Source organism: Gymnoscopelus microlampas, assembly GCF_963454915.1.
Source record: "Gymnoscopelus microlampas genome assembly, chromosome: 2".
In the NCBI taxonomy this organism is placed as follows: domain Eukaryota; kingdom Metazoa; phylum Chordata; class Actinopteri; order Myctophiformes; family Myctophidae; genus Gymnoscopelus; species Gymnoscopelus microlampas.
The window spans coordinates 41297566-41318585 of NC_139939.1; the positions used below are offsets into that span (position 1 = coordinate 41297566).

Genomic DNA, 21020 nt, shown 5'->3' on the forward strand with positions numbered 1-21020 from the left:
AATACTAAGCATGTTACATTTTTGGTTTTTCAAATGCACTCAATGTCAATGGTCTATTTAGTAGTTTTCAGAGCGGAGGCCTGACTGCCAGAGCGTTTAGTCACAGCCCAAAACATTTGCAGATGAGTCCAACTATCAGAGAGAGATCGACACGAGAGGTCAAAGACAAGGAGGAGTCATTGACGTCATAGGAAACATACACAGGGTCACAACTCACATGCAACGACAATTTCAAACAAACAATCTGCTCGATAGAACTCTATATCTGTGATCTTGGATGATCTATGTTGTTTATTTTTCATCTTTTATTTTGCCTTTATTTAGACTACAAAATAACTAAACACTTAAGTGGTCCATGAATTGTGATTGGGGTAGTGCGTTTAAACTACTACTGTATAGCATACAGTACTGTGAATGTACGTTCAATGACAATACACGGAGTGTGAGTGAAGGCAACCCTGTTGCAGTCCTCCCCTGCTCCATCAATAACTCTCCTTTTTTGGTGGGGGAGCAGTGAGCAGCAAGTGACATCATTGTCACAGCTGCCAGTATCTTACCTGCTGGCTTTGAACCCTTTGAGCTTCTGAACAAAGAAGTTCTCCAGGACCTCGGCAGACTGGTAGAACGGTGAGTCACTGGGGTTGTAGTAGCGGCAGTTGTCGAAGATTTTGGTCATGTCCGCCACAAACTCCGTCAGCTTGATGTACTTGCGCTTCTGCAACCTCTCCTCCATGGTGGAAAGGTCTGTGCACCGGGGATGAGAGATGCACTTACTGAATACCATTTAGCTCTTTGCCAAAGACAAAACATCACATACGCAGCAGAAAAGAAAAGCACTTCTGGCAGGAAAGTCAATGAGGATCAGGCAGTCTATCCAGATCTTTCTCATCAACTTGCCTCCAGAAATCTGCATACTTGCTTCAAAGTAATTGCAGCCTATGTGGCATGTGCTTGATAAGCATTCAAATATGCATCTTTGGAGTACAGTTCATCACTTTATATGTGACAGCAAAAATTCAAAGCCTCCGCCAGCCCTAACCCCAATCGACTCACTGGTCAAAATCAATTACCGACATCTGACCCGCTGTCATTCCTGAGGAGAATGTCATTAGACTGAAGTTCCTGTGAACGCAGCTGCTGCCAAATGAACCAAACCTCTGATGCATAACTGAATACAAAGATCTTTTATGGTTCTACTTTGCCACTTGAAAATATAAAGTTGAATAAAACAAAAAACTAATAGTTAGATCTTTTATGGTTCTACTTCGTCCCTTGAAAATATAAGGTTGAATAAAACAAAAAACAAAAAACAAATAGATTGAGCTCGTTAGTGAGAGAGCTGGTTGGGCTCTTCATATAATCTGCTGCTACCGGTGGTTTGCTGCGTGCCGCGTCCCTGGGGCTCAGGTTTTAAACAAACAGATCCTGAGTCTTAACCTCCGTCGGCCCCCACCCTGACTCAGAGACCTCACGGCCGATATATCAAAGGCCTCCTTATTCTCTGTCTTCTGATTTCATCTCGAAAACTCCCGACACGATGAAGGGCCGCAGCGACGCCGGCCAAACGCCCCTCTCTTACATTTTTTTTTTAATTCAACAAGGTCTTTTTCTTGCGGTAGAAAAAGAGGAGGTGGAGGTGGAGAGAGGCGGGGGAAGAAGGGGGTAGTTTCCAGCACCAGGCCAACAGGAGCTGAGTGTGGGGCTGGCTGCCTGGCTGTGATGCTTGAGGCTCTCTGGGCTGTTTCCACCAGGAGCTCGGCGGGGCCCGGAGCCACTCATTAACGGTTTGTTTGTGTGGAAGTTCAAAAAGGCCCCGGTGACGCAAGTCCCCATTTACACGGCCGGTTTGATCTGAGTTGGAGGGCTTTCTTCCTGGTAACTGGCCGGCCGCAGTACTTTAAGAGTCGCACTCATGGCTGTGTGTGTGTGTGTGTGTGTGTGTGTGTGTGTATACAAGTTGATGAGGGTTTTGTTTATGCATTATCATTCTTTATTGTTATTAGTATTATTAAAATGACCTATGTACAGGTAAAGACCCACCTAAATTGTTTTTCCTACATACAGTCACAGGGATTGGAGATGTAAATATATAACTAAAACCTGGTTTATTATGATTTCCTTGTGTTCACTCGATTCTGAATGCAGCTTTGTATATGTGGACACAGACAAGTCACCAATGTCTTAATCTGAGTTCCCAGAAGTTTTCGCCGGCTCGGCGAGGAACTTCTGGGCCAGAGCCCTGGGATTTGTGGGCGGGATGTTATTTACGCTCTGAATCTGAGCGGACACGCCTCTTACCGGTCTGAGAGCTGTGCAACTCGTCTAAAAAGTCCGACGAGAGGCAAACAGCAGTACACAACAATGGCGGCCGAAATTTCTCAAGGGGAAATTGCTTCCCGTCGATCCTATTTAGATGCAACACCCACTGCATGTGGATCCCGCCCCCTTTTCTTCATTGGCTGTTGATTTGAATCACAACGCAGTGGCCGCGCCCCCGCCGTCCAAACTCCGAGGCAATGCCTCCCAGACTACCAATGTCTCTACTCACCCATTGGTTCCTTAATAACTTTGTAGTAGTCTGGAGCATCATTCGTATCTACCGGCTCCAGGAAGGGCCATGCCATTTTATGTGCCTGAAGGAGAAGAGAGTAGAGGAGAAAACGCTGAGGCCCATGGACTAAAAACAATGTACTTTTAGATCTACCAACCTGTCTATAGAGGACACCATGCCCTTTATTTATTTATAGTTTTCTGTGCATTTCTTTTTTATTGAAAGACAATATTGCCCATCTCAAAAAACAATTTTGAGATGGGCAATAAAGGGCAGGGGAGGAACGAACTCTGCAACAGGACAAAATCCAGATTCAAACAGGACACGTGGTGGATATATGGTTTTTAATTGGACCATTACTCTATGGGAGTGCCAAATGATGCTCTTTTAAGTAAACGTGTGTGTGTGCGTGTGTGTGTGTGTGTGTGAGAGACTCCTACAATACGTACCTGTAAGGAACGTAGGATTCTCTTAAGGCCTTCAAAGTCCTTTTCTGTGAGTGGTGTAAGGACTGTCATGGCCTCCTCCGTGGACTGACACTGTGGACACACGTACTCGTCAATGTGGTTGGCCTCGCTTTGCAGGATGCCCACGCAGCGGCCGTGGTACCAGTTCTGACAGCGGTCACACCCGATGTAGAACCTGGACACAAAGAGAGAGAGAGAGAGGACAGCGTGAGGCCAGAAATATACAGGCAAAAATGCCCACATGAACTCTCAAAATGCTCCAGGATGGAGGGGTGGAGCAAAACAACAAAATTGGCCACAATTAGCTACCAAAAACAAATCAATAATAGTTTTACAATGATTAACAATTACCCTCCAGTTAAAAAATAAATGCTGCTAGTTCCCGCACACACACAGGTTGTCCCTAGCTTCTTACTGTGACTCATCGTATGGCGTCTGACAGATGCAGAACAGCTCCTCTTTTTTGCCCTCTTGGCCTCGTTTACACTCTACACAGATGTAGTCGTCCATTTTCTTGGCTTCCTTTTCTGTGATGCCCACACATTCACCGTGGTACCAGTTGGTACACAGGTCGCAACCGATGTAGAACCTGTGGAGGGAAAAAGGCATGGATCAGTTGTTTAGCAGTGTTTAATAATAGATACCACAGTGAAATAGATAGTGATCAGATTAGCGTATGGTATAGTGCAGTGGTTCTCAAAGTGGGGTCCGGGGACCCCCAGGGGTCCTTGAGGAGGTTCCATTGGGGTCCCCAGAAAAATGAGTTAATAGAGCATCAAAATCAACCACTTTAAACCGATATACATCAGCCGATGTACAAGCTCACAATGTGTCGCAAACGTGGAATATTTTTTAAACAATTTAACAACACAAATCTTGTATGCACAAACTGTTTTCTGATGGGGTCCGTGGCCAAATGCATATTAATTTAGGGGTCCTTAACATGAAAACGTTTTAGAACCACTGGTATAGTGATAGTGAAGATTAAGGTGTGGTAGTGATCAGATTAAGGTGCGGTATAGTTATCAGATTAAGGTGCGGTATAGTTGTCAGATAAAGGTGCGGTATAGAGATCTGACTCATACTTGGTCTCGTCGTAGGGCGTCTTGCAGACACAGTAGAGCTTTGTGTCTTTCCTGTTGTCCTTGCTGCTGGTGGTGGAAATCATCTTCTTCTTCTTGGACTTGGCCGAGGGTGGCGTCTCCTGCTGCTCCTCGTCCCGCTTCCTCTTGTGTGCCGTGGAGGCGGCGGTCGTGGGGGAGGTGAGGTGGTGCTGGTGGTGGGGGGCGGCGGTGGCGTGCTTGCGTGGCAGGCTGTGCGGCTGCTGGCCACGGGCTGCGGCCGCTGCCGCTACTGCTGCCGCCTGGGCAGCCTGGTAGGCTGCGGCTTGAGCCCTCTCCTTCTCCTTCCGCAGGCGTAGTAGATCTTTCTTCAGCTCGTCCTGAGGGAATGAAGAATGGCTTGGTTACAGGCCTGTATGAAAGGTGACACAGTGAATGACATTTGGTATTGTTCTGTATCTGTATTTCTATCCAATCGCAATATGTGGTAGGTTATTAAAATGAGTCCAAGTCTGTCTGTGATTGAGTGAGTGAGTGAGTGAGTGAGTGAAAATCAGATCCTTAGGCTCACCCAAAGGGATGATACATTTGGGTAAAAAAAGATCAAAGATCAGTCAAGGTCTGATTGTTGTTAAAAATAGCAGTCAGGATGGATGTCAGGATGGATGTCAGGATTTTCATGAAACTTGGGGGAAATTATTAGTAGGCTGCCCCAGAAGCATCATTACGTTTTGGAATAACTCAAAAGGTCAAGGTCACTTTTGACAGACGCATAACAAGAAATGTTGGCGCAGGCAGGGTTTACAACCCCAGGTGCATTTGTTTCATATTGGTTTATCTGAATGAACTGAATAGGGTCTTGCTTTGTACTTTCTATTTCAGGGTGATCACTCTGCACTGACCATAGAGTTATAGTGGATTAAAACTACAGGGAGTGTAACAGTTAACCCCACCCATTCTCCATTCACTTAGAACGTGTCCACTATGGCTACGGATCAACCGAGAAAAGACCCTCTGTGGACACTGAATTTTCTCATTGGCTCCTAGATTCAAAACTGAGACCATCATTCAACTATTGTGATGACACACGGTACAAGTCCAATGATGAACAAAAGATGTGTCCTAAACTTCATGTGATGGATAGCAGAAATTAGTGTGGGTATTTTTGCTTGATACTAAAGACATTGTGCATGATACTTTTGTCACAAAACTAATTAAATGAGTGGTTTTGGTATTTTCTGCAAGGAATGGAATGAACCTAGTGTTCTACTAAAGCTAAGCTATAAGGATAAGGATAATTCCTTTTAACAGGTCATTCATGAAAGTCCTTGCGGTCTTGTTTCCAATGAAAACCTGTGAGCAATTAGGGGTTAAGAGTCTTGCTCAGGGACAAATTTCATTTCATCGACACTGCTGGCCTGGCCTGGAATCGAACCTGGGGCAACCAGGGCCTCTGGCTCCCTAGGCGGGCTCACTAACCACTCAGCTATGGCCGCCCCATGTTTCTAAGCTACAGCTTAGAAACAAATATCTTAAGTTCTAGGTGCTGAGGGAGGCCCCTATAGAGAGTCCTGCACAAATCTATGACGTGCAGTTGTGTGTTGGGCGGTTGCTCCTTCTCTCCAACCTCCCCCCACAATTTCTCCCATCTCCCCCTGCCTCGCACCTGCGCCTCCAGCTGCAGCTCCTTGTCGAGCAGGGTGCGTTTCTTCAGGATCTCCGTCTTGAGGCTCTCCTTGTGGCGGTAGAGGAGCGAGGAGAGCTTGGAGGCATTGGCCAACCTTCTCTTCTGCTCCACCACCTCCTCCTTCTTCCTCTTCTTGGCAGCCTGCTTGTCGTCCCGGTCTATCCGGTCGAGGATGAACTTCATCACCTGGTTGCACACTATCATCCTGGGATGGAAGGACGAAGAAAGCGAGAGCAACTTTAGAGACAGAATGAGGGGCAAAATAAGGGTTCAGTGTCAAACCTGTGACTTTTCCATGACAAGACACTCTACTGGAGTACTGACCACAAGACCTCCTGTCTGGGCCAACTGATCAAGGTCTAAAACATATGGAATGAACACATTGGGATTCAAAGGACAAATTTACAGAACCCTCAAATTTCACCCAAAAAATGTACTTATTTTCTATCAATTACACACCCCATGAAGCTTTGAATTCATGGAGATTTTTTTTGTTTTTGTCGCATTCCTAAGCCAATAATTTGTCTCCTTTAGTAAATTCATACTTTCTGAAAAAGCAAAATAAAGTGATGCCAAATGGCAGGATGTGTGACATGGTGTGAATACAAATATTGTGAGGCAACTGAGAGTCCAGTTATTGGGTCACATGTATAGACAGATGTTAGGGGGCGGATTGTGTTGCTCAGTGTTTAGACAGTGTCTGTCTGAGGCTCCTCGGTAGCTGGTGGCTGAGATTGCGAGGAGATAAATGAGCAATTGGGAAGCCACACACTCTTCTCTTATAAACATGAGAAAGCAGGAAACACTTCCATGCCTTACTGCAAACTATACAAATAAACAAAGAGAAACACGTGATAGCCAGGAGATTAAAGAAAGACAGACATGTAAAACAAGACCAAAGAATGTCTTGGTGTTCCTCGATTTGAGCAGGAAGTATCTGCAAAGAATGCAATATGATGGAACATAGTCGACAACATATTTGCTAATTTGACTTTGCTTCCTATAATACCCAGCATTAGTACAATGTAGCAAATTTCCAGGTAAAGTGCCGCTCTGGTTGTGAATAACTCTTGACTGAGATTCACCCTCCACAGTATGTTTGCTAACATACCCCAACGTTCTCAGCCAACATAGAGAAGGATTGTTTACGTTGGCAGCCATTGGCTTCACCAACAAAATAGCTTGTTGAGCGCACCTACGTGTGAGTAGTTAAATGGACGTCACAATGACTATCAATCACACACTCTTATCAGGGTCAGGGATGGGTCGGGCCCTGGAGCATTCTTTTTTATATCAGTACCTTTCATTGTACTGTACTATCTGATTAAAAAGACAGTGGAAAAGACAGTCTAACCTAGAAAAATGTGCTAAATGACACACACACACACACACACACACACACCCACACACTCTCTCTCTCAGTGATGTCAGGAGTTCCCTGGTTTGACCTGCTTCGTTTCGGTTTTCCAAAATGGAAGACATTGTTAAAGGCAGACAAGCAGACAGGGTACCAAACGGGCACGCATGCAGAGACGAGAATGACAAATGAGGCAGGAGACAGATGAAGAGCTGGTGTTGCGAGCTCACAGCTGCCTGGCTCTGCTGTTTCAGCTTGGTGTGAATGGTCACGCTGTGGACACAAACACATGGTTGTCAGGGTCGGTGATGGGTCACTCCTCTCTGTGTGGTAAACGCTGGGCGGGACCTGCCCTACCACATCTAGGAGAGGATGGCCCATGGCAAGAACTTTGCTCTTGTTTTTGTACAATCCTTGAGAGGTTTTCTGCACGAGTAACTTGCGACAATGTATTTACTCTGCAGTATTATTATAAATGTTTTTTTTCAGAGGATACGTAGGGAATAGCATTTCCTTTTTTTTTTGTAATGAAAGGTTGGGTCTTCAGGAGCGGGATTTTGATACCACGTTAATAATACCAGGCTAAAATATGGCAACATTTTCGAATACAAAAATCATAAAATCATATATCAAATCCCAAGTGCTGAAATAAAACTACTTAATTTCAAAAGGTGATGAATCAATTGGATCTCTATCTAAACAACTGGTGTCTAGTGAGCCATCATTCAGAAAGTTCATTACTCAGAATAAGTGAGCGCATGCATTGCATTGCTGCAAGAGGTCATTGTTGGGAATTACTGTATTCATGGATGATGTTTTCCATTAGAAAAAATATGTTTTTTGTTTTGTTAGTGGGAAAAACATTGGCAACAGGCGGTGAAGACGTGCACTGTTAAATCTGGTAAAGTGTTATTTAAACGTGGAGTGTTAACTCTCTGAGGGATGGGCGTTTTCAATTATTTTTGCAGATCACGTTCCTCAAAGCTCATCGTCCTTTCCACTGGGAACAGTGTGAGTGTGGGGAGTGCATGTTATTCGGTGCGGTCGCAGCGAGTGTGGTGATGCTCAGGTCCGAACCTTCCCATGACCCACACCACTTCAATGTAAACCTCCTGCCTTGCACCCCCCCCCCCCGCCCCGCAGGGAGGGAGACTTTGCTATGTAGGTCGCACATGTGGACACGTGCGCAGACTCGGCTACACGTATATGCACATACACACACACACGCCAAACAAGAGGTCGACAGCCAACAAGGGTGTGGCGATTATGACCTCTCTGTGTGTAAACACTCGAGTGTACACACACACACACACACACACACACACACACACACACACACACACACACACACACACACACACACACACACACACACACACACACACACACACACACACACACACACACACACACACACACACAATCTACCTCTGATTCTCTTCTCTCTCTGCAGGTGTCATGGTCTTCTTTTGTTTTAAATGCTCGATCACAGCATTTTGCTTCATCACCACCTACAATAATACACACACACAGCCATGGAAAATATTAAATATAAAGAAATTAGACAGACAGATAATCGTTTTAATCAATCATCTTCAAGAGGACTTAATGATAACGGTGACTTGAATGGCTCAGACTGTACTGTAGATAGCTTACATAAGAGGATTAGTAATGAAATGTGAATCAGACAGACAGGCCACACTTAGGCGCATGCACGCACAAACGAACGTGCACACACACACACAGGGCTGTCATAGCTATAACTAATGGACAGACATGACATGCAAATAAGCACTGGTATGTAGTGTACACATACTGGGACATTCACATCCAAAACACCTAAAATATCAGGCATGTGTCAAACAGACAGTGAGACATGTACAATAGTAATATGGCACAGACACAGAGCAACAACTAAAGATTCATTTTCTCTCACCAAGCGTGTGTGCGCGCACACACACACACACACACACACACACACACACACACAGTAGTGGTAGTTCAAACAGACAGAAGGTTGTGAAAATAAAGGCAGCGTAAGGACAGGGTTGGAGGATGAGGAATGTTTATGTACTGATGGCAGGGAGAGAGACCGACCCTCATACTAGGATGAATGACCTGGCTGGGCGGCTGCCTGAACACACACACACACACACACACACACACACACACACCTGTTTCTGGATGATGTCGCTCTGGTTGGCTGCATTGAGGCTCTGTTCCCTCTTGGCCTCTGCCGCCTGTCTCTTCTTCTGTTGTTGTTGCTCTCTGAGCTGTTGGATCCTCTGGAGTTGCTCCTGGACAGATGCTGTCTGGATGGTCACCACGTTCCCCATCTACAGGTCACACAACAACACAATGACATGAACATTAACAACTACACACAATAACACAGCTGTAGTAGTACACCATATACATTTAGCTAGCACAATGTCCAATCAGTACATTTCATGGCAATCCCGCATAACATTTTGAGATAACTTGTGTGTAAAGTTTTGCCAAAGGGTGAGAAAAGGCCACTGGATCACCTGGAATCATCCTTTGGGCCCAAGAGTTCAAAACCTTTTATCCCTATCCGGGTGGATCAGATTTGGAGTGTTAAAAGATATTATTTGATTAATCAATCTTATATGTCTTATTGACATAATGTTTGCTGAGATAATTCTATGACCACAGATCAGATATAAAAGTGATCCCAATGCCGTTTTTTGGTTTTAAACCACCCGAACCCACCAATCCAAATCTGATAAAAAGTTTCTTTCCTGGGGATCGTGAAAGTGCACAGCAAATTCCATGGCGATCCAGCCAGTATAGCCAATATAAAAACATGTTGTTTGGGATCAAAACTGGTGGACGGTGTGACAGTCCCCGCTGCTAGGGGCTACACATCATCATCAAGACAAAAAAAAAGAAAATCTTAAGGTAATAAAACAAAAAACAACAACCCATACACAGCGACATTCTGTGTTAATTTAACTGAGAGAACATTTTACAATCTCAGAGTTAACTTGACATACAGGACTCTTACAGCGCAAAAGAGAAGTTAAAGCCAGCTGCCCCAACAGTACCTGTCCTCCCTGAGCTGCGGTGGCCCCAGGTTGCTGGATGTGGAAGGGCAGCTGGAGTTTGATCTGCTGGGGGAGAGAGCCTCCTCCAGCCCCCTGCTGGGCCTGTAGCTGGGCCAGCACCTACACAAAATAACAAGGTATGTAACCTTAACCCATGAAGACCTCTTTCAAAACAAATGTCACGCTGTGAGCTTGTAGATCTGCTATTTTTGAATAGCCAACGCAAAAATCTAAAATGATACAGTTTTAATGACGTTAAAGGACTTTAAGGGAATGTATGCACGTCTTACTCATTTAAATCCTTCACAATGCTTATGATGTAACTCGTTTATCTTTGCTCGTTATCATACCAGAACTATAGTTTCACAGCAAATAAAGCAATTAACCACTTGACCCCAACATCCTTTTCGGGAGGGGACAATAGCCAAAAATACCATTACATTCACTAGCTGAAATACAAGCCCATTAGCCATATTAGCTAAAAAAAAATAGCAGATCTAGCTTGGTCAGCTTGTAGATCTGTTATTTTTGGGAGATTTGGTGTAGATGGGGAAAAAAGCAGTCCAAGTACAGAGCCAACTCAGGTTCAGTTCACCAAGTCTAGAGGATTTAACTGGTTAAGCATTTTCTGAAAATAAACCCACTCTCCTGTCCCGCCTGTACTGTACCTGTTGTTGGAGCCCTGGGACACTGATGAGCTGTGGGCTCTGCTGGATCTGCAGCTGGGCCCTGCCTCCCTGCGTCTTCACCTGCAGCGGCGTAGGAGACTGGATGGGCATGTGGGGCTGAGTCTGAGGGGGCAACTGGCCCTGGGGGGTGGCAGAGGGAGGGGTGCTAGTGGCAGCCAGGGGGGTGGCCCCCGCCTGGACTGGGGCGGCAGCCTGCTGGGCAGGCTGGGCTGGGGTCTTGGTGGGGGTGGCGGAGTGGGGCTGTCCGGCAGCCGTAGTAACTGATGGGAGTTGGAGAGAGAGAAGAGCAATAATGGAAGACCCCCTATAACCTTGGCAATTAACACCACATGAACACAAACTGTGTAACACCTGATATTAACACATCGGGTGCCGATCACGGTCTGGACCTTGTTTTCACATAGTAGCACTTTGGTGCCGAACACGGTCCGAACCGTGTTTGGTGTCTTTTTTTTTTTTTTTTTTTTTTTCCATACGGGAGGGGCTGGAGCAGCTTTGGGATCACCCACGGTGAATCTGACAAGGATGGGCCAGATGCATCATCATGTCAAAAAACATGGCGCACATCCGCTTCCGCTCTATTTCCTTCTCTAAAACCCCTATAACTCCGAAACTTTTTACGCTGGGGAAAACGACTCATTTTGTGTGCACGATCGCTCCGCCATTGTTACTCGCGTGAGCGATGTTATCGTTCCAGGCGTTGGCCAGCACCATCGGCTAAAATGGAGACATGCTTTTTTTTCTCATGGAATGCACTTCGTGGGGTCTACAGTTTAAACAGCGCTGCGCAGCTCAACGGTGAGATTTCGGCACCGAACGTAATCTGTTATTATAAAATGCTGGCACCCGATGTGTTAAAAGGCATTATCCAGTGCACACGTTGAATCCGATATCATTAGAGTTGCATACATATGTATTGTTGTGTGTTATCAATGTTATCACTAATGTTGCATGTGTGTGAAACCACCTCCTGAGGTGGTTTGAGCAATCGGATTGCAATTTATCCCCAATGTCTGGGTGCAGTCACAATTAACACCAGATGTAAATGATTTCATGACGTGGACGACTGTAAGACATTGTATTTATCGTGTGTATTTTTTGTTTCGTTTAGCCCATTAAGACCGGGGACGCATCTGCGTCTCATTTTAAGATTTCTTTGGGCTATTCAAAAATAGCAGATATACAAGCTCATAGCGCGGCACCGAGTGCCGCGCTACGAGCTTGTAGATCTGCTATTTTTTTTAAATCTTGAAAAAATATTTTCCAGATTTTTTTCAAAAAACTGTTGAGATCTAGTTTTTTTTAAGAATCGCCTCAGGTCTTAATGGGTTAATTTCGTTTAGGCTGCATTGACTTGTGTGTGTGTGTAATATGGGTATTCTGTGATTGCGGCCATACCTGTGGTTATGGTGGGTGCGGCAGTGGGAGCAACAGGAGTGAACAGGAAGCGCTGGACCTGGCCGTTGGGCAACTGGGCCTGCATAAGCTGCTGTCCGGGGCCGGGGATCACGGTCACCCCCTGGGGGATGATCTGCAGCTGGCCAGTGGTCTGACCCTGACCCTGGATCATCACCGTCAGATGCTGCTGGGTGGCACCGGCTGGTGCAGCTTGCTGCTGCTTCTGTGTTCAGGGAGAGATGAGAGAGACGAGAGGAGGAGAGGGCCGAGTGGACAGAGGAGAGGTCAGCTCAGAATCTCATCCGGTATAAGAGATTACTTGGTTGTTCATTTGTATTGTTGGCATATTACACATCTGTTAAGAGGTAGTTTAAATCCCCTGTGTCCTTAATCCGATTCTACAAATGTCTTCTATTTCTGAAGATACTTATGTTTCTATATCAGTGGTGCTCAAACTTTTTCATGTCAAGGACCCCCAAATTGACACTTATTAGCCCGCGGACCCCCATTCGAAAAGATAAGCCAGGGACCCCCATAAGAGAAGATTTTTACGGCTCTCTAGCAGTGATTCTCAACCATTTTAATTTCAAGGACCCCCAGTTTGACATGCATTAGGCTACGAACTCCCATTTAATAGCATTTCTATCCCTGGGACCCCAATTTATATTGTAAAATCAATGTTAATTTAACTCTGAGAGTGTACAAATGGAACCAAATGGACCCTAACGGGTTCACCATAAGGGTCCATTTGGTTCCTATCCACCATTTAGCTGGGGACCCCCTGGTATCCCCTCAAGTACCCCTGGGGGTCCCCGGACCCCACTTTGAGAACCGATGTTCTATATCAGTGGTGCTCAAACTTTTTCATGTCAAGGACCCCCAAAATTAAATGTATTTGGCCGCGGACCCCCATCTCAAAAGATTTGAGTTACAAATGTTCGCTTTAAAAATATCTATATTCAAAGATTTGCATACATTTTCAAGATTTAAAAAAAAAATTGCAGATCTACAAGCTCATAGCGTGGCACTCGGTGCTGCGCTATGAGCTTGTATATCTGCTATTTTTGAATAGCCCAAAGAAATGACTCAAAGGGTTAAGGAACCAAATGATTGAGTTGTGTTGCTTAGTTACAATGACACAGTGTGAGAGGACTGATGATCCAACCTGTGTGAGCTGTGTGAGGTGTGCCATGGTCAGCTTGGCCGGACTCTGGCCCTGCTGAGGCCGCTGTGTGCCAGCTTGTCCCACTGTGGCAGGGCTCGCCACCTGCTGACCGGCAACGGTGGTGGCACCAGATATTGGTGTGGATATTGCCTGGCCGCGGATGATCTGGGTCAGCACCTGTTGTCCACCTTGACCTGGGCAGGGCGTGATGGGTAAAGAGATCATTATTATCTGATCTATGTTTACATGTACAAAAATATGTTTTTTGGAATAGTGGGGTTAAGCCAAGCAAATGGTTAAAGAGTTTGGGAGGATGTAACTAGTCTACTAGAGAACTGCATATGGGTGCATACTGCATATGGGAGTTTAAAGCTATTATACAATTTCAGTGTGTAGAATGTTGAAATGCAAACTTGTTTAAATCATTAAACCCTATTTCATACTTCCTTACATGGTTTGTTCAAGGTGTTTTCATGGCTAGCTATGTTAGTCGGGTTGCACTAAGTGCAATTAAGACCTCATACATTTGCACGTTTCATGAATTTCCTTAATAATGGGGTATGATCGAATTGTGATTTAAATGTCACGGTGTAGGTGAGAGGTTTATGAGCTGAGAGGGGGAGAGAAAGAGAGATAGAGAGCGAGAGTGAGAGAGCGAGAGAGAGAGAGAGAGAGAGGTTTACCTTGCTGGACCACTAGGGGTGTTCGGAGGATGTTCTTGCTCAAGGCTCCTGCCTGCTGGATGGGCGTTCGGATCACAGTCATTCCAGGACGGATCTGACCTCCAGCGGTCAGCACCTGGAAAGCACATGATGAGTCAAACCACTGCTAACTTCAGTATGAAACAATCAACAGCTTGACCTACGAACAAAATAATCTAATTACAAACTAATCTAATTATAATGGATCATCAATGAAAGTGAAATGTTGTTAATTTGATGTATGATATGAAGTTTGTTTGAAAACCTCTCAGTCCATCCAGGCCAGTAGTTACAGTAGAGCACAGTACCTGCTGAGGGGAGCCGGGGGTGTTTGGCCTGATGCTGAGTGTGGTGGTGCGGGGCTGGAATGTGGTGTAGGTCTGGGCGCCACCCGCCGAACTGGTCGGGATGATCCCCAACACTTTCTGTTGAATCATACCTGAGACAGAGCGGGGTACACGGTAAAGACAAGTTAGAGACCCATGGCAAGCCTGAAGAGCCATTATGATTTGTCATGACGGTCAAAGCGAGAGGTAGGAGGGACTTTTTGCATCAAGTTGAACCAGAAGTAGGTCACATCAGCTAGAGGGGAATGAGAGCTGAACAAGGATAAATAAATTACCAGCAAGAGAGATCAGGAGAGGATTGAAAGAGTGACACAGATACAGATAACAAAGATGAACAAAGATTTGACATTAGATCTCAAATAAAGGGATAACACATTCCGGTTGTTTGAAAAGGCTTGTTTAACTGTGTAGTACTGGTCCATTTCTTTACACATTACAATACTGTTCATTTTTGGTGTAAATAAAAAATGTCATCTCCAACATTCAGAGTTTTGCCAAAGTTATGATCCATCAACATCAAGGCACTTCAAAATGAACTCTCCTTCTTTGCGTAAATGTAAATCTATAGCACCCAGAATCTCCATAATGCAATTTATTTATTTGAGGAAGTGGCAACAAGTTTACATAGGACAAGTGGTGGTTGGATGGAGGGCTGGTATTGATACCCCTCAATGAATTATTTGTGGGCTCCCTGTCTTTCGAAGCCGCCGGCCTTAGATCGTGACCGCGGTAAATATTAGCCGAACAGGTCAACAAAATCTTCAAAAAGGTGCGCTGAAAGTCGGGCTCCTTTGCCCCCATCGTGTGTGAAGGCCCTTATGAATCATGCATGAGTTCAGACGCTACATCTCGACTTCATTCTGACAAAGGGCACATTTCATATTTGTTTGCTGGGCTCCACGTCGTTTGGGAGCTCACGTGAACCAAGGCCCGAAACGGAAACCCTTCTCTAAGCCCCTGGAGTGTTGCACCCACCTCCCCCCTGCCCCTGACAGACTTTTTTCCTTTTTTTCAACCACGACCAAGCAGGTAAACCCGTAACATCAAGGGTGCCCCTCTTCAAACAGGGCACATTAAGCCCCGGTCGTAAGACCTGGGGAGTTTGCAGCTCTGGTCTCACATCAAACACTCACTTCTATGGACTAGCTGTTTCAGAGAGAGTCATGGAGTAGCGAGACCAGCGAGTGTAGTGGCACACTTTCATTCAGCGGCAGGGGAGAGAAAAAAAAAAGTAAAAGGGGGGGAAAAAAGAAAAATGGAATCCCTCCATAGAGGGTTACCTGTCTGGGGAAGCAGACCTCACGGTAAACTTGTTTTCCTGCTTAACTTCCTTAAGGCCTTCCAAAACAAACAGTGACCAAACAGTCATGCTGGATAAATATACACGTCCTTTAACTGGTTTCACTCCGCCTCAACTGCAAGTCTCCCCTTCAAAGACGTTTTTTTTTTCCCCCTTCTTTCTTTTGGGGGCGGGGGGGGGGGGGAACTTTCTCTCTATCCTAAACAGTCTTAATTTTGACAGCGAATTTTGATTTAGTTTTAGTCATAGTCTTGAATAAAATGTAGTCATATTTTAGTCATCTGAAATGTTTTTGTTTTAGTCTAGTCTTAGCTGACTGAATATCATAAGGTTTTAGTCAACTAAATCTACAGTTGATTTGGTTGACTAAAATTTAACAGGTTTAGTTAAAGGGTAATGCATGGTTTTAAACGATTCTCAAACGTGCATTATTCTATTAGTACACATTTGTTTCAATTTGAGGACAGTGAAACTTTACACTCATTCAGCGTGTCAATCCTTTTATTTACAAACTAAGATAAACAACTCGGGGGGATTCACTTCTCTCATCAGTACAGGTCAGTGGTGGTTTCTTTAGCTTGCATTGTATTGCAAGTTTGAATGAAATTCGTTATGACTTGGCTTAGTTCTACTGGATCGTTTCTACACTAGTACCTCCCTAACATTTTCATCTAGTTTTTATTTTTAGTTAATATATTTAGTCATAGTTTGTGTCATCGTAGCTTAGTTTGTATTTAGTTATTGAGTTTGTCAGTGAAAAAAGGTAGTCGACGAACATTTTTCGTCAGAGTTTTAGTCGACAAAATAAACCCTGATCCTAAATCCTGTACGTTTTCTTCATTTGCTGACCGGATGACTTCTATTAAGCTAAAGCACGTCTAGTTGGATCAATGTGATAAAATATTTGATGTGGCATCAGCACTGAATCACCTACAATAGAAGATCTGGGACATTTTGAGCCTGTTCTTACGCACAGCTTTGCCAAGCTTCGAACAAGGGTTGGCTAAGTGAACTGCATCAAACAGCTTACTTACACAATATTCTCTGTCATTTAATCTGGTGTTTGTGTAGTAACCTTGCCCATTTAATGTACATGGATGGGTGTCCTTGTATTGCTAATGCACATTGTTCGATCGATTTGAAAATAAACAAAACATCAGCTAAGATGCCGAGAACATAATCAGCATTAATTGGACGTATATGACCTGTATGAGAACTGTCAGTAATTTAATTTGGATGGTTCCCCTCAGCAAGATGGACCACCTCTAACAGGTGTTATGCGCCATTCGTCATCCCGTTACTTGACAGGACACACAGACAGGCCCAGGCGGGTGCTCAGCATGAACCGTCGCCTCATCCGTCGGGTCAATATTGACTTTTTTTTTTTAAGCCGCTAGCTACCTTCGCGAGCCGTAGTTCAAAAGCAATGTCTGGATTTAGAATCTCAGACTACACAAGTTTAGCGTCCACAAAACCATCCAACCAAAATAACAGCTTTTCTATTAGATTACCATGCCGACGGGACATAACCAGGCAGTGATGAGCCGCTGCAGACTAAGCCACTGACTCACGGCGTGTGCCACAATGAGGCTGGCGCACAGCAGAGAACAGTAGGTCAGCACACTGGACTGCGGTAGTGGTTGTGTCTGATGTGGGAGCAGAGGCCGACAGTGCTTATTGTGTTGGTGGTCACTGGAAAAAGACAGGACATAACCCTGCCTGCAATGACTGTAGGGGAGGCCTCAAGGTGCACGCTAGCAGAGTGATTGACTATATTCACATGGTGGCTACTTTATAGCCTGGTTCCAGACGAATCTGCCATTGCAAAAACAAGAAATGACTAAAGTCATAATATAGCCACCAGCGGCAGGCTTTTTTTGCCCCAATCTGCAGCACAAAATGTAAAAGTGGTCTTTAAAATGAAATCTCAGCCATTCCAATGCAACCAAAATAACTCAACAGAGAGGTTCATCGGTTGGCTACCAATATAAAGGATGTGTGTGTGTGTGTGTGTGTGTGTGTGTGTGTGTGTGTGTGTGTGTGTGTGTGTGTGTGTGTGTGTGCGTGTGTGTCGCAATGTACTTGTGTGAAAGTACAATAGTATTGGTATCAAAATGTACGTAAAGTTCCAAAAGTGAAAGTACTAAAATGTTTGAAAATAGCAGATCTACAAGTAGGTATTATACTTGTAGGTGTGAAATAGGGCTAAAGTGTTAAATGTATGTTTTATAATGTAATGCACAATATTTGCCTCTGAGATGTAGTTGAGTAGAAGTAAATTAAATTTGTATCAGCAACAAAAATAGTTAGCCTAGCCTACTTATGCTTAGGCTATGAAAGTAAAGTGCAACCCTAATCCTAAGTGAAACCACCTTTCAGGGTGAAAATGGCGCAGCCTCGCTTCTCCATCTAAACGTGCAATACAGGGGAATCCGCAAAAGTGTGATGTTATGTGTCACGTAGGCTGACTAGGCTCTCTTGCATGAGTGAAATAAGCAGTCAGTTCTATGAAAACAAAGCCAAAAGAAGCGACTAGGCTACATGAGCAGTAGCACAGACTAGTACATTGGCTATTTGAAAATAGCATATCTACATGTGCGCAAAGTGTTGCATTCACAGCGCTTTTTGAGCTTGTAGATCGGCTATTTTCAAAAAGATCTTGAAAAGAAAAAGGTAAAGAATATTTGGAATATATATATATATACATATATATATATATATATATATGTATAGATATATACATATATATATATATATACATATATATACATATATATATATATATATATATATATATATATATATATATATACACACACATACATACGAGCAGTAGCACAGACTAGTACATTGGCTATTTGAAAATAGCAGATCTACATGCTCGCAAAGTGTTGCATGCACGACGCTTTTTGAGCTTGTAGATCGGCTATTTGCAAAAAGATCTTGAAAAGAAAAAGTTAAACAATATTTGGAATATGTATTTATATATATATATATATATATATATATATATATATATATATATATATATATATATATATATATATATATTCTGTCAGTCATTGTACGTATATTGTAATGAATTGATTACTGCAACAAAGTAAGGATACAGCACTATTGTTACAACTTGTGCAACTTATTTCAACTTAACCACAACAACAATATCATTATGTGCATGCAAATATGCACTGAAGGGCAGAGCAGATCACTCACTCCAGACCGTTCTTTGCGATCCGGGGCGACCGTGTTTAGGGGCGAGGCAGAACGGCACTGGTCGCTCACCCCAGACCGCTGCGATCAGGGGCGACCGTGTTTAGGGGCGAGAGATAGTGAGTTGTGGCTCGTTGAGTTTTTCGGAGCCTCAACACGTATGTTCGTCTGTTAAGAGGTGTAAAGTAACTAAGTACATTTACTCCAGTAAAGTACAATGATTGTGAGCTTGTAGATCGGCTGTTTTCAGAGTATTTCAGACAGTATGCGCGTGTGTGAGTACTCTGTGAGACGGTGATTGAAACACACGTTTCCTTTGTGCTCATCTTGCGCTAATGCACGCAACTGTTGCGCCAGGTTGTATTGTTGTTGTTTCGCATAAAAGCGTGCATCTGTTGCCAGTGGGGTGCTCCTTCCTTTCCGACATCTCACCACTCCGACTAGTGGCTTCCGCGTGCGGTTAGGGTTAGGGTTTGGTATAGGGTTAGTCAACGTCGGAAAGGCGACATGTCGGAAAGGAGAAATGCACCCGTTGTCAGTCAACAACACAGCCAGGCTCTCCCCAACTCCTTTCGCGTCTCTACTCTCTACTGGTTTGGGTGCCTCGGAGGCGAAAGGAAAACTCGCGTGCTCAAACATGTTCATGGACCCCCAGATTAATATGTATTTGTCAACAGCCCCCCCCCCCCCCATCTGTTTTGAGCCAGGGAACCCCCTTCCCTGCGGGGACGGGCGATGTGAAGTCGTCGAAAAATAAATGTTCTAAGTAACTAAGTACATTTACTCAAGTACTGTATAAGCGTGCATCCGTTGTTTGGCCGCTATTAGACCTTTGCAGTCAGAGGTAAGGGGGGGTGGGAGGACAACTGCCCGGCGTGCCTGCGCCGCGGTGCTGCGAGGGGAGGCGGGTGCTGTAAACGACGGCCGTCCATTGGCTAGGACGGCCGTCCATTGGCTTTAAAGTAGTGTCTCCCCATTGGCTGTGAAGTAGTGAAGGACAGCCAGGACAGCCAATAGCAAAAAAAGTGTTGAATACATGTCGGAAATCTGTCGGGTCAGAGTCAGAGTGAATACAGAGCCACGCTTTCAGCTGGCGGCTAAAAAATGTGCCCTTGGCAGATTAGGTCTGGCCCCTCTCAATAGAGATTGGATTTCTCTCCCTCTGAAGTTGTGAGGGACCAATCAGGGCCCAGTATGCAAATATGGGGTGGGTTTATCACCAGAGGCATCTTTTTTATTTGCCACTCGGAAATGCAGGTTCCACACAGAGATTCTAATATCACTGCTTAGATATTAGTCTGGCCATGCCAGGCTAGCTACTTTACTCTTGCGTCATACTCTGGTATGACAAGTATCGTCATACTCCGTTATAACGAGCATGATGTAAGAGCAAAAATGGCAGCAGCAGTGTGAATATGGTTAATAGGTATAAGAAGAGTAGAGTGTCTAAACAATGACCGTTTCACTGAGTCACTAGCTCTTCCTCATTGTTCTACATTTTGTTGGGGTAGCACCTGATTGATCCCGTGGGGGGAAATTCAGTTTTCAGCTTCACCCAGCTGATGGCTGCTCAGATGGTTATGATGAGCGCTCAGGGGGGGGGGAGCTGTTAGGGGTTAGTGTCTCTTGCTCAGGGACACTTCGACACATAGCCGGGGTGCAAATCAGGGACCTTCTGTTTTTAATGCTCTTTAATTAATCAGATATTTGGTTGCAATACGTTGTTAACTTTCGTTAATAACCAACGAGTGTGTATCCTCCAGTACCTCACAAGAATGAGGAGAATAACTGACTCTTTCACATTGAAATCAAATAAAACTTGCTTCCCCATTTCTTGCGAGTCTGGACAAAACTGTAAAACCAGACCTCTGATTAATTCAACAGTGTGGCAGAAAGACAGGAGCCTGTTTTGCATAGCTCAATATTTAGACATTTTAAGTCCGTCTGAAGCTGCAGGATCCTTGGCATACCAACAGTTGCAATCAACGAAAAGAGGCATGTCCAATTTGAACCTAATTT

At 44.4% G+C, this 21020-nt stretch overlaps 1 protein-coding gene across 1 annotated transcript in view; it reads right to left on the bottom strand.

Moving 5' to 3' along the window:
• LOC311055251 (nucleosome-remodeling factor subunit BPTF-like) overlaps window positions 1-21020 on the bottom strand; it is a gene marked incomplete at its 5' end in the record, with an annotated part of 49916 nt that overhangs the window by 3855 nt on the left and 25041 nt on the right. Inside the window, 14 exons of the mRNA XM_084071374.1 lie at window positions 558-744; window positions 2549-2633; window positions 3001-3193; window positions 3434-3607; window positions 4104-4459; window positions 5746-5971; window positions 8552-8634; window positions 9298-9459; window positions 10192-10311; window positions 10860-11140; window positions 12279-12501; window positions 13444-13637; window positions 14127-14241; window positions 14453-14583. Of these exons, the coding sequence (XP_083927500.1) occupies window positions 558-744; window positions 2549-2633; window positions 3001-3193; window positions 3434-3607; window positions 4104-4459; window positions 5746-5971; window positions 8552-8634; window positions 9298-9459; window positions 10192-10311; window positions 10860-11140; window positions 12279-12501; window positions 13444-13637; window positions 14127-14241; window positions 14453-14583 (2530 nt within the window). The remainder of the gene's footprint in view (window positions 1-557; window positions 745-2548; window positions 2634-3000; window positions 3194-3433; window positions 3608-4103; window positions 4460-5745; window positions 5972-8551; window positions 8635-9297; window positions 9460-10191; window positions 10312-10859; window positions 11141-12278; window positions 12502-13443; window positions 13638-14126; window positions 14242-14452; window positions 14584-21020) is intronic.